The 12,905-nt window shown below is 64.8% G+C and overlaps 4 protein-coding genes across 4 annotated transcripts; 2 read left to right on the top strand and 2 right to left on the bottom strand.

Annotated features, from left to right (window-relative positions):
- Positions 1 to 663: 663 nt before the first annotated feature.
- On the bottom strand, positions 664 to 1,502 carry MNEG_7819 (hypothetical protein; the record flags this gene model as incomplete). Its single annotated transcript, XM_014043711.1, has 2 exons — positions 664 to 676; positions 1,084 to 1,502. The coding sequence occupies 2 exons, from the start codon at positions 1,500 to 1,502 to the stop codon at positions 664 to 666; spliced, it is 432 nt and encodes a 143-aa protein (XP_013899165.1).
- Positions 1,503 to 3,386: 1,884 nt separating this feature from the next.
- On the top strand, positions 3,387 to 6,120 carry MNEG_7818 (hypothetical protein; the record flags this gene model as incomplete). The annotated part of the gene is made up of 5 exons (XM_014043710.1): positions 3,387 to 3,437; positions 3,967 to 4,297; positions 4,513 to 4,739; positions 5,009 to 5,103; positions 5,319 to 6,120. 5 exons carry the CDS (start codon positions 3,387 to 3,389, stop codon positions 6,118 to 6,120), a joined length of 1,506 nt encoding a protein of 501 aa, XP_013899164.1.
- A 1,150-nt stretch (positions 6,121 to 7,270) lies between these two features.
- MNEG_7817 (peptidase S8/S53 subtilisin kexin sedolisin) lies at positions 7,271 to 10,611 on the top strand (the record flags this gene model as incomplete). The annotated part of the gene is made up of 4 exons (XM_014043709.1): positions 7,271 to 7,349; positions 7,491 to 8,272; positions 8,678 to 8,929; positions 9,193 to 10,611. 4 exons carry the CDS (start codon positions 7,271 to 7,273, stop codon positions 10,609 to 10,611), a joined length of 2,532 nt encoding a protein of 843 aa, XP_013899163.1.
- Positions 10,612 to 12,104: 1,493 nt separating this feature from the next.
- On the bottom strand, positions 12,105 to 12,371 carry MNEG_7816 (hypothetical protein; the record flags this gene model as incomplete). Its single annotated transcript, XM_014043708.1, has 1 exon — positions 12,105 to 12,371. A coding segment is annotated over one exon (267 nt), but the record flags the coding sequence as incomplete, so codon positions are not given.
- Between the last annotated feature and the right edge of the window lie 534 nt (positions 12,372 to 12,905).

Here is a 12,905-nt window from a genome sequence, read left to right as displayed (position 1 = left end):
CGCGGCCGGGTCCGCGCCGGGGCCGCCGCCAGCCTCGCGCCGCAGCCGCTGCAGCTCGCGGCACATGCGCCGGAGGGTGCCGCTGTCCTCTGGCACCCCGTGGTCTGGCCACGTGTGGTAGTGGAAGTGCTGCAGCGTCGCCGCCACGCCCGTCCCGGAGTCGCTGACCCGCAGCGCCCGGCGGTCGCAGTCGCGGCCGAAGCGGTCCCGAGACAGCACCTGCACGCGCAGCGCGCCGAAGGACGCGGCCTCGCCGGCGTCACACGGGAAGTACAGCGCGCACTTCACGGTGCCCTTCTCGACGCAGTTAGTCAGCATGACTACGGCCGGCGCGCGCGCGTCGAGCGTCATCCGCCAGAAGTGCTCGGCGGTGGCCGGCAGCGGGCCCTGCGTCGCGATGTAGTGTGCCGGCGCGTCGGTGTGCGGCGGCTGCATCTGGATGCGCGACGCGTTGATGTAGGTCGACCCGAAGGTGCGCGGAAGGTGCACCCTGAGGAGCGGCGCGGGGCCGAGGGGGCGGAGGGCGCGGGAGGGGCGGAGGGGTGAGCGTGGTGCGCATGCCGCTGCGTATGGTGCGCGGCTGCGAGAGGCTTGGGTCGCATGCGCCGGCGCGAGCTCCCACGGCGCCACCAACGCTCAAATGATGGCGCCAAAGCCAGAACTTCACGCCGCCGCCCTGCGGCACACCGCATGCTGCCAGCGCAGGGCTGCTGCCTGCTGCTGCTGCTGCTGCTGCTGCTGCTGCTGCTGCTGCTGCTGCTGCTGCTGCTGCTGCTGCTGTTGCTGCTGCTCAAAAGGCCCAAGCTGCCCTCGGACAGATGTTTTTCAGACAGACGCTTTCAGACACTTTCAAGGCACCGACACGCCTCCGTGGCGCAGCAGCATCAGCTCGCTTCAATTGTCCCCCATGCGCCCGTTTGCCCACGCTGACACGCCCACATGACATGTGCACCAGCATCTAAGCGAATTCGACTGTCTCGCAAGCGCGCGCGCACACACACACACACACACACACACACACACACGCACGCACGCACACACACACACACATGTGCGCACACAGCATCGACCCGGCGCCCCCACCTGTTGTAGTCGTACGGGAGCACGTTCGCGTAGCGGTTGCGCGACGAGGAGTCGGATCGCAGCGCGTCCGCCTGCGTGTGGCGGATCGTGTCGTCCAGCGCCACCACGTACTGATACTCCCGGAACAGCTGCTGCCCGTCCTGCAGCCGCTGCCGCACGGCGCGCGCGGCGCGGCGGCACCACGTTGCGCCCGGGCACGGCGCGGTGCCGCGCGGTGGCGGCGGCTGCTGCTCCTGCTGCTGCTGTTCCTGCTGCTGCTCGTGCTGCTGTTGCGAGTCCTGCAGATGGCCGCCGCTGCTGCCGCCCGGGACGGCGGCGTTTGCAATCACGCCATTTTGCACCATGGACGCGCCACTCTTCATGCCGAGCAGCTCAGTGCGGTGCAGCTGGCCTCCGGCGCTGGCCAGGGCCGCGCACATGTGCGCGGCGCGGCGACACCTGCTACCTCGGCACCACCGCTGCGGCACCACGGGCCGCTGCACCGCGAGCGTGATGCCGAGTTGCGCGTCCCAATAGCAGCTGGTGGCTGTTATTGTTGACGTGGTGAACGGAGTAGCTGGGTGTCGGACTCAGACCGGGACTGACAGTGTGATGGGCTCCGTTGCTGCCTTGGCGCGCCTCGGGCACTTCTAAGTGATTGCAAAGGACGTATTTCTCGATCTCCTTGGCGTAACGTGGGCCCCGCTAGTCGTCACGTTCGCTCGCGCTGCTTCAAGCGCGCCAGCTCGTTGCTGCTCTGCTTCGCTGCACAATAACAAACCAAACAACGGCAAGGCTTCGAACGTCAACCACGCCCATCAGGTACGTGCCATCTTGGTGGTGCTGGCCATGGCAACGGCCATGTTCTCGCCGCCAAGGGCCCTTGAGTCAGGGGCTTTGCGACCCCCTTGGCGTGCCTGGAGGCGGGGCGAGGTTGCTAAGCTTTTGACAACAGCCGAGCCTACCTAAGTTTTACACATCTCAGCGAGGGTCCAGCGCCACTTACGCCATGGAAGAGGCTTGCGGGAACCTGGGTGTCGGCAGTGTGCGAAGCATTTGACCGAGGGCGGCCAGCACCATCTCTGGGTAGGCTGCAGGGGCGGGAGTCACCCCTGAAAATCCTACGCTTACTTTTCAAGTTGATCGAGCCTGCAGGCGCCCCCGGCCTCCGCACCTTCCTGCGCCTGCACATGAGTCAACCCATGGTGAACTGTGGCCGGATGAGGGACAAGGGGTGCAGGCAGGATCGAGCCCCGGACATCGTGGCTTGAACAACCTATGACTGATAAAGACGAGACTGCAATGCTAAATTGTTGGTGATATTAGGAGTAGCAGGCAAAGGCACACGAAGAAGGAAAGCCAGTTGGGACTTTGAAGTTTGCACACAAGCATTTTGGGCATGAAGATGCTCTCCATTTGATTTGCAGAGTTGTATTATGAACAGATTTCACGCTTCTTAATGGTTTCAAGGGGAAAGCAAACCGACGGAAGTCAGGGCGCTTGGGGTGAATCAGCGCTGCGCCGCTTCGAATCAACTCGACAAAAGCCCTGCAACACCAGAGTTCGCGAGCCCGATCACTCGTCCTCCGCCGCTTGTCCAGTGCAAGGTACTTTGGTATCACGGCGAAGATTTTTGGTACCCCATGCAGCAAGGGGCGGGGGAGGCCAACTGGTGGGCAGCGGGCAGACGGGGTAGCCCACGTGGTGTGGGGGTGTCGCCTGAAGCACAGCCCCAACACACGCCAGATAGACGAGCAATCTTCAACCATGTGGCAGCCATGCAACGTCTGGTGCCAAAACACAACTCTGCGATCGACGAGCACGTGACACCTCTAGGTTTGGGCGAGCTCGTGCAGGCCGTCCGACCGGTGACCTGGATGCGCCTGGATTGTTGATTTTCAGCAGTGTGCTGTCCTAAAGGAGCATCTGACCTTGGCTGTGGCGTCGCCCGACCCCTAGCTGCAGCAGCTACCGGCACTGCGGGATGTGCGGTTTGGTGGGTCGCGGGGCGACGAGGCTGCTGGCGAGTGGCCGATCACGCAGACATCGCAAGGGGCTCATCTAGAAAAATATCAGGCTTTGGCATGCTTGAGGGGCTGATGCTCTACGTGCGCTGTTTTCACGTGTATTTGAATCCTGGTTGAAAGGGCGGCGCTAGGATGGAACATGGAACATCGACGTGCGGGCACTGCACAGAGGTTTCCGGTTCTAGGCAGCTTTGCGACTTCGAATCCTTACTGTTCGAAGATACCCCTGTCATACATGTGGTGAAGAAATACGCAGCCCCGCGTATCTGGCCAAGTAACTCGACCTGACCTGGCAGGATGGGCCTGTGCAGCATGCTGGCGGTGTGCATGACTGTGCTCTGTATGCAGGTGAACATGATTGGCCGGTGCCCATGATACCTCACTGTGCCTCGCGGGGTGCGAACAACTGTGGAAGAGCGGGCACAGCACACCAAGTACACCGCACCTGAGTCATGCGTGCTTAAACATGTGACTGTGTATTGTACAGCAGGCAGTGTTGGCAGCGGAACCCGTCAAGCCCGCCACAGCGCCTGCTGCGAAGTCAGCGGTGACAAAGGCAACGCCAACACAACTTGGCAGCAGCAGCAAGACGATATCATCAGCGCTAAAAGCGGCTGGCTACACAGACTGCCTCAAGATCATTGAGGCAGCCGGGGCCGGCGCGCGTGCGGCGGACCCCAAGACAAAAGCGACCGTCTTCTGCCCGACCAACCAGGTAAATTGGCTCCCCGTGCCCGCGACGCCAGCACAGCGCCCCGGGCCCCCATACCCAGCCCCGTTGCCGACGCCGCCAACGCCCAGGCCACTCACCGACGGCGCTCACGGCTCGCCTGCGCCGCCCCGGCATCCCGCTCCGCCCCCGACGCACACACCCCAGGCGGTCAGGGCCTTCCTGGCCGAGATGGGCCTGACGCTGCCAGAGCTGCTGGCGCGCCCTGATCTGCTGGACAAGCTTGCCGCATACCACGTGGCGCCCCGCGTTCGTGCAAACTCGTCCGCCCTCGTGCGCGCCGCCGGGGGGCCGGGCGCATATGCGGTCTCGGGCGATCCTCATTACCTCCTGCGCTTCGCGGCGAGCGGCGGCGCGCGCGGCGGCGGCGGGGCAGTGCTCGTGAGGGACTCGCAGGGCGGCGCGGCGCGTGTCGTGGGGCCGGACCTGGACGCGGGGGCTAGTGTCGTCCATGGCATCGACAGGGTGCTGCTCAGCGGTGCGCGCCCGTGTGCGCGCAAGCGGCGGGCGCATCTGGGGTGCAGGCGCGTGCGCTAGGGTTGAGGACAAGGAGAGAATGCGTGCGCTTGCCTCCGAGTGAAGTGGCAAGCCGCTCGATATACATGCGGGTGCCGCGCAAGCCTTTTATTTCTTCCACCTGACCGCCTGGCGTGCCCGCCCATCCTGGCTGCCTCCTCAACTCCCTCTGAGCAGGGGAGTACTTCCCAACGCTCAAGTCATTCTTCGCTTACTACGGTGTGAACTTCACGGCGCTCGCCCGCGCCCTGAACGCCAGCGGCGCTGGGAAGGACCTATCGGCACGCAACTGGACGGGCACGCTATTTGCGCCCACCGACGGCGCGTTCGCAGCAGCTTCCAAGCAGCTGCTGTCTGGGGGTGCAGCTGCCCAGAAGCTGCGCGCTGTGGTGCAGTACCACCAGGTGGGTTGTCTCGCCCCCTCGCCTGACATCCTTTGTGCCCCACAGCAGCAGGTGCAACATCTGCTGCACTTTCCCGCTCTGCTTTGCGCTCCAGCACAGTGATGGTGATCGTGCCTTGCAGGCTGCAAGTGGACATTGCCGGGTTGGCTCGAGTTGGATGCGCACCATCTCTGCCCAGAGCCAACCAAGCGCGTGTGCGGCCCCTGCTCTCCCTCACGCCCTCACCCCACCGCCGGCGCCGCCCCGCCCCGCGCACCGTGCATGTGCAGCTGCCGGCCATCACGCTCTACCCCAGCGGCTTTGTCAGCGGCAGGGCCGTGCCGACGCGGCTGGCGGGCCACAAGCTGGCCGTCAAGTACACGAGGTGTGGGGGTGGGGCTCTTGACCCGCAAGGCAGGCAGCCAGCGTACTGCGGCGACAAGCGCACAACCCAAGAGGATGCCGCACTCGATGTGTGCGACACAGGGCTGGCGTAGTACGCGACACCGCGCCCGGCTCCGACCCATCTGCGTAGACACGCCCCCCCCCCCTCCCACGCCGCGGCCTATGTGCGTGAATGTCCACCCGCGCCGCCCACAGGACCAACCAGACCGTCGGAAGGTCAACAGTCACGATCCTGGAGGGCACTGTGATCCCGGAGGCCGGCTCCCCCAGCAAGCCCGCGCGCATCGGCCTCCCAAACGTTTACGTGGCCCGCGGCGTTGTGCATGGGATTGACGGGGCCCTCCTACCCGCGCCGGAGGCCAAGCCCGCGGGGCCGCCGTCCACGCCCCCAGCAGCCGCCCGCGCCGCCGGCCGCCGGCTGCTGCGCGGCGGCGACGGCGGGCGCGGCGGGGGCGGCGGCTACAGCGGCGCGGGGGGCTACCGCCCAACCGGCGGCAGCTATGGCGACGGCGGCGGGGGGCGGACGTTTGACAACCGGCCGGTTGACCGCTCCGTGACAGTCAACAACAACGAACCCGCGCCTGTGGTTGCTGCTCCCGTTCGCGGCGTCGGATACACCGATGCAGCGCTGGCGGGCGCCGCGGTGGGCGCGGCGGACGCGGATGCGTACAACGCGGCGGCTGACAGCAGCGAGCAGAGTGACTACCAGCCGCCCAGCTACGCCGCGGCCGACGCGACCGCGCCGCTGGCGGTGGCGCCGCCGGTGCAGGGCACGGTCGCGGGCAGTGACACCGGTGGTGGCGGCGGCGGCGGCGGCGGCGGCGGCGGCGGGCAGGGCGAAGGCACTGTCTGCAACAACTGCTGCATCAACTGCCAAGTCAGCGGTGGGGCCGGCGGCGGCGGCTACACCCAGCAGCAGGCCGCGCCGCCCTTGCCGCCCGCGGCTCCGCCGGCGGCACCGCAGGATCCCTACGAGGATGAGAACGGCTCCCTGTAGTGTGGGCCCAGCTGATGCTGCATTTTAATGTCGCCCCTGTGGTGACGCACATGTGATGTCAACAACTGGCTGCTACCATTTTGCACAACCACCTTGCCTGCGGCTTGGATGTCCTCGTTGCGTTGCCTGGAGGCGGCGCGCCGCCACCGGGCGTCGGAAGCAGTGGCGCACGTCTGCAGCATCCCCTGAACTTGCCCCATGATCAGGCACCGCACGAATTTGCAAGCGCTTGCATTTGCTACCACCTGTGCACATGACGAGTAAATGACTGCGTAAATGGGGGGATTATTTGTGTCATTTTGGGTGCGCTTGTGCCCAAATGGTGGTCTGTCTTGAAGGCAATCCCTAGCTTCTGGTCTGCTTCGTTTGACTGTGGTCTATGTACAATCAACATCTGATGCCACTACCTTTGCTGAAGCTTGCACTTCTCACCCCAGAAATTTGACTCAACATGAAACACACACACAATCAACGCGGCTTAGGTGCGTGTCACCATCTGTGGCGGGCTTGCCTGATGATGCAAGCAGCTGAGCAGGTCGCGCGTCCTCCCGCAGCCCCAGGCAACGTGCGCTTTTGCAGCGGCCACGGTACGGTGGGGGTGCCGTGATGCTTCCCATGCAGTACCACTCACAAAATATTCTTCATCATTTCATACCCATTTCATACCCACCTGCTGTATCGATCTGTGCTTATCAGCCAGACCGGTGAGGGCCGCAGATCACACGTTGACTTTACGGTAGCCGGCAAGTCGGACCGACATCCCAGGAGTACATTACACTTTAAATCCTATTGAGATCTCTAAAGGGCTGCTGTGTCCCAGGCCACTGCCCCTCGTACCCAGCGAGGCGTTGACGCACCTGCGGGGTCTTACGCTCGTGCACGCTCGGTAAATTACTTTTATACAGGCAATTCTGAAGGTAGGGGACATGAACCACCATCAGGTAACCCTTTGTTGAGTCAAGGACGACACGGGGTGTTTGAAGTCCAGTTTGCATCAGCTCACGATACGTTCGCTTCACCCTCGAATTGTGCAGTTGTTGCGGCGTGAAAAAATCATCTCATTCTCAGTGCTTGTCGCGACGCTCGGACTCTGCACTCACTCAGTCACCCGCTCGGCCCAGCAGGCAGACCGAGTCCGAGTTTGAGCACCATGAGCGGTGAAAGGCACCAATCACTGCTTCTGGCGTCGTGCCTACTGCTCGTGGCAGTGCTAGTTGCTCCCGCCCAAGGTGAGTCCAGTGGCCGCGCCCAGACCACCGGGTGTGGTCTGCCCCTGACCGGTGACGTCGTGGCCGTGTTGCCAAAGCATGCCTGCAGGGACCTACTCTGGTCTGAATTTGAGCCCCATGGACAAACCAATGCCATCCCAGGCAGCTGGATAGTGAGCGACGATGCGGCCGGCGCCATCCAGTCGCCGGCCACAGCCGCCGTCACCGTCAGCGGAGGCCCCGCCAGCATGGCCCCTCGCGCAGCACCCCCAGCCGCCGACGCAGAGGCGGCCGCCCTGGAATCTATGTCGAATGGGAAGCCCATGCGCTGGCTGGTGACGTACCGCGTCGCGGCGGATGGAGGCAGCTCAGCCGACGACCAGACGCCCCAGCCCGAGCCGTCCGCCGCCGCCGCGGCCCCCGCATCCGACGCCGCCTCGGTCGCGCCCGCCGCCGCCGCCGCGCGCCTCCGCGCGCAGGACGGCGCAAAGTATCGCGTCCTCGCGCCCGACGGGCCCGCCGCGGCGGCGGGCGCGCGGCTGGTGCAGCACTACTCGCACCTGCCAGTCTCCGCGGTAGAGCTACCCGACGCCGCCGCCCTAGCGGCCCTCCGCGCGCACCCCGACGTCGCGCGCGTCGAGCCCGACCGCCCCAACGTCCTCGCGCTGCAGCAGAGCCTGCCGCTCATCAACCAGCCCGCGGCCGCCGCGGCCGGCGACGCGGGGGCCGGGTGCTTCGTCGCGGTGGTCGACGGCGTTGTCGATGTGACGCACCCCGACCTTGGATCCTGCGCGACGCCCGGCGCGCCGCCGCCGTGCCGGGTGGCGTTGGCCAAAGACTTCAGCTCAAATGGCTCCTCTGGGCCGGCGGCGGACACATCTCATGGGACAAACGTCGCTTCGATTGTGGCGCGGACCGCCCCGGGCTCCCTGATCCTGGCTCTGGTGAGGGCGCCGGCTGGGTGCGGCTGATGCGTCCAGTGCTCTGCAGCGGTGGGGAAGGGGGTGGTTCAAACCTGTGGTGGGGGTGTTGCAGACGCCGCAGGAGAGGATTCTTGAATTTAGGGTGTGGTGCACTGCGTCTAAAGTGGGGTGGTGCTGTTGAGTCACTCAAAGCAGCGCAGGCAGTGGACACCCGCATCGGCGAGCGGTGAACCCCGCGGCCCTGCGGGCCCATCATCATCACAGCACCCAAACGGCTGACGGCCCACCCCCCCTTCTCAAACATGCAAGAATTCATTGCAGAATTTACCACCCGACCACCCACACATACCCCATAAGAGCGATCGGCTGCGGCCACCTGCATCCACCCTTCCACCATTGCCTGCTGCGCCACCCAACTCCCAACAGAACGTCCTGGAGGCCAACACGCAGGGCTCGACCATCGCCTGGGACTCCAGCCTCCTGGCCGCCGTCAACTGGGCGGTGCAGGCCAAGTCCACCGGCGCCTACAACGTCTGCGCCATCAACCTGTCCATAACCTCGAACTCCGGCGGCTTCTACCCAGCCGCCTGCGGCGATAGCGCGTTCGAGGCGTCATTCGCGGCGGCGCGGGCGGCGGGCGTCCTGCCTGTGGTGGCGAGCGGCAACAACGCCAGAAAGGTGCGAGGGCGGCCGCGCGGCGCCGCAACCGGGGCTCGGCCGCCCCCCGCCCTGAGCGCGCGGCTGGCTGTGGAGCCTGCTTAGGGCTGCGCCTGGCCGAAAGCAGGCCTGGCTGCCAGCTTACACCTTTAGGGCAGTGGAAGCTGCGGCGCTTTATGTACTCCATTCCCGTCGTTCCCACCCCTTTGTCGTCGCGGCGTCCTGGCCCCCCTGGTTCCCCATGTGAAAACGGAGCGTGCCCCCACCCCCTTGCGCCGCCTCAGGACGGCCTGCCCTCCCCGGCCTGCGCGCCGAGCGCCGTGAGCGTGGGCGCGTCCTTCGACGCCGCCGCCAGCTCCCGCAGCTGGGGCCCCTGCACCGACGCGGCCCCAGTCCCCGACGGCGTCGCCTGCTTCTCCAATGGCGCCCCCTACCTGACCATGCTCGCCCCCGGCGCCTTCATCACCGCCGGCGGCTGGAGCATGGCCGGCACGAGCCAGGCCGCGCCGCACGTCGCGGGCGCCGCGGCCGTGCTCAAGGCCGCCGTGCCCGCCGCGACCGCAGCCCAGATCGTCGCCGCGCTGCAGGGCAGCGGCGTCAAGCTGAGCGACCCCCTCAACAGTGTCACCACGCCGCGCGTCAACCTGGCCGCCGCCGTCACGGCGCTGCAGGGGGGAACTTTTAACCCCGGCGCCGGCGACGCGACGCCGCCGACGGGGGCGGTGCAGATCCAGGGCGGGGCGGCGACCACCCCGGCGTTGGACGTCACCCTCACCATCTCCGGCCAGGACCCCGGCGGCTCTGGCGTTACGTCCATGTGCGTCATGAACGAGCCCCCGCCCGCCGCCCCCGCCTCGGCCTGCGCGCCGTACGTGGCGTTTGCGCAGTCCAAGGTTTGGCGACTGGCGGACGGCGGGGACGGGCCGCGCACGGTCGGCGTGTTCCTGCGGGATGCAGCGGGCAACACCATGGCGGCGCCAGCGACGGCGACGATCCAAAAGGTGACTCAGACAACCACCCTCGTCATCAACGGCGGCGCGCAGTACACCGTGACGCGCGCCGTTACCCTCACCATCAGCGCCCCAGGGGCGACGCCCAAGACGCGCATGTGCGTAACCTCGTCCGCCGCCGTCACCACGGCGGGTGGCTGCACCAGTTGGTCTGCGTACGCGCAGACCAAGCGCGTCACGCTCTCGGCGTCGCCCCAGGGGCCGCGGACTGTCACCGTTTTCTTCTGGGACCCGGCCAACGGCGGCACCACGCGCGCGCCGAGCCCCCGGGACCCGCCGCCCGCGTCGGCCACGATCGTGCTCGACACGGCGGCGCCTGTGATGCAGGCGGCGTCCATGGCGGTGACGGCGACGCCGTCGGGCGGCGGCGGAATGGCGGTCGGGTTCCAGCAGGCCGCGACAGACGCAGCTTCTGGGGTGGCCTCTTACGTAATCGTTGGCCGCCAGGCGGCCACTGCGCCCTCCAGGTGCACAGGCTCTTACCTAACCCTGGCACGGCTGGCCGGCCTCTCGGGCCAGACGGCCGCCGCGCCGCCGTCCTCGCCGGCCGGCAGCCCCGCGGGCGCGGCGCCGCAGAGCGTGGCGTTCGCGGGCCTGAAGCCGGCGTCCGCTTACGCGTTCCGCGTGTGCGCGGTTGACGCGGCCGGCAACACCGCGGTAGGCACCACGGTCCAAACGAAAACGAGCGCTTGATGCATCATCGCTCATCAGCACTGCTGCCTGTTCGCAGTCGCCGCAGCCTGCGGCTGTCTTCAGCTTTCTATCTTACCAACATGCTTCCTCCATTCTGATTGCGCCAGACAAAGGCAGCATCCTTTTTTAAAACGGGCCCTTGCTTGGTGTTTCCTTATCTGGGTTGCCTGTGCAATCAAAGCTGGGTCTGGCCCTGCTTGTCTTTGCATGAAGCCTAGGACATTGCCTGCTTTCAAAGCAGGTCCCCATCACCCTTTGCAGGCTGCACACACACACTGCTTTGGCTGCTGATTTCGCTCAGGCCCCTTTTATCATTGGCAGCAACCATTTATCTGGCTTTCTGGCGGACCCATTCGCAGATCCATTTGGCGCGTCATTATGGCGCGCGCACGCGCCAAGCCCTGCAGTCAGGCTTGCCTTCCCTGATTTGACCCACATGGGTGCCTGAGTCCTTCCTCAATTGTTTGCTTGACGCATTCCTGCGGGGTCTCCTCACCAAACCTTACCCGCACGCCCGCGCCGGCGGCGGCGGCAATCGGCTTCCTTTCGACGGCAATACACATAGCTGCGGCCAGCTGGCAATTTCACGCTTGCTTGGTGTGGGCATGCGGCGCACCTCACTATCCACTTCCCTTACCCCATGCCCCACGTCACATACAATACCTAGCTCACCGCGCATCATATATCCACACAAAAAAGCACTGATTTATGCGTACACAAACTGGCAGCAGTCCTTGAGACGGGCTGATAGCTGATTGTGCGCCTATTAAGCAGCAACATTGCGCGACATGCCCGCCGCTTGCCCCCAGACCTGGATTTTTCCTGCCTTTCATTATGGCAGTGACATCACTTGCCTGCGCAGGCGGCGTACATCAGATTATACTCATATCATCACCTTCTTGGTGCATACATCTCACCAACACACGCTAGCGCACTGACTCGCGCGCTCGCGCGCCCACACACACCTGCACCAATTCGCCACACTTGCCTTTGCCCCGTCGCTCAGACAAGTGATTGGCAGCTCCCCCCTAAGCCGGGCTGGCCATTGAAGAACGACACTTTCGTAGAAATGATGCACCTCACCAGTGCTGGTTTGCCGCGCGCAGATCCCAGCGCCGTGCACTCCTGGCCTGCTGGCAGTTTTTTGTTGGGCACGCCGCAGACATCCGACACTGCTGATGTCCACGACCTTGATAGGGCGTGGAGTCTCGTACTGTGCGTTCACGAGGTTTACTCATTTGCATGGTGTAAAATGCGCTTGACAAAAGTGATTCAAAGTCCTGAAATCTCTTGCACAGCCAGATATTTGCAGATGCTGATAAGTTAGTGCAGCAACACGTTTTGACAGGGATTGTGCATAATTTGTGATGAGGCAGGGCTCGCGACCACATGAGGCTGATGCCCTGTCCTGACGCCTCCACTCCATAACTCCTTGATGATGTGTGATTCAAGTGGTGAGGTTGTGAGTGAGTCGTAGACAATTGCAGGGATGCTTATGACGGTTCTGCTGAGCCCAGAGCGGACCCCCCAGCCGCCCCCGTCGTCACGCGTCGCACCCCTGCCGTTGAACCCGCCGCCTTTTTGGGCTTCTTGGCCACCCCGTGCTGCTGCTGGTGCTGGTGCTGCTGCTGCTCCCCACCGCCCCGCAGCGCGGACCGTATGCCGTCCTCTATGGTCGGGCCCAGGCGCCCGTGAAGCTCCACGCATGCCGCGCCGCACAGCACAAAGCAGGCGGTGGTGGGGGTGCTCTGGCCGAGCGCCTGACAAGAAGGCAACGTTTTGCGGGCAGAAGGCGAGAGTGCGCAGGGGTGAGCAAAATGCGGCATCAACTTGTGGGGTTTACACCCGCTCTGCCCCCTCCCAGATGTGCCTCATGCCACACCCAGAAAAGGGCATTAGCTGCCCAAGATCCGCCGGGCCCCCGCTGCAGTCTGTCACACAAAGGTCTGCCATTAACTCTGCCAGCATGGCCCACCCCCCTGCACCTGTCTCAAGTCCCCTCTGCCCTAGATCCCTGGTGTATCACCACACGCACGCGAGCTGACACACACACCACACACACGCGTGCGCACACACACACACACACATGCGCAAAAACACATACATATACGTACACACGCACGCGTGCGCACACACACACACACACACGCACAGACACACACGCACAGACACACCCGCATGCACACACACACACACACATACACACAAACACACACACACACACACACACACACACACACACACACACAAGCCCCCACCTGAAACAGCGGCCAGTCCCCCAGGATCTGATGGTC

The sequence above is a fragment of the Monoraphidium neglectum genome (genome assembly GCF_000611645.1).
Source record: "Monoraphidium neglectum strain SAG 48.87 unplaced genomic scaffold scaffold01421, whole genome shotgun sequence".
NCBI classification, from domain to species: domain Eukaryota; kingdom Viridiplantae; phylum Chlorophyta; class Chlorophyceae; order Sphaeropleales; family Selenastraceae; genus Monoraphidium; species Monoraphidium neglectum.
Note: the sequence above shows the minus strand (reverse complement) of the source record. Positions and strands in the feature narration are given on the sequence as shown.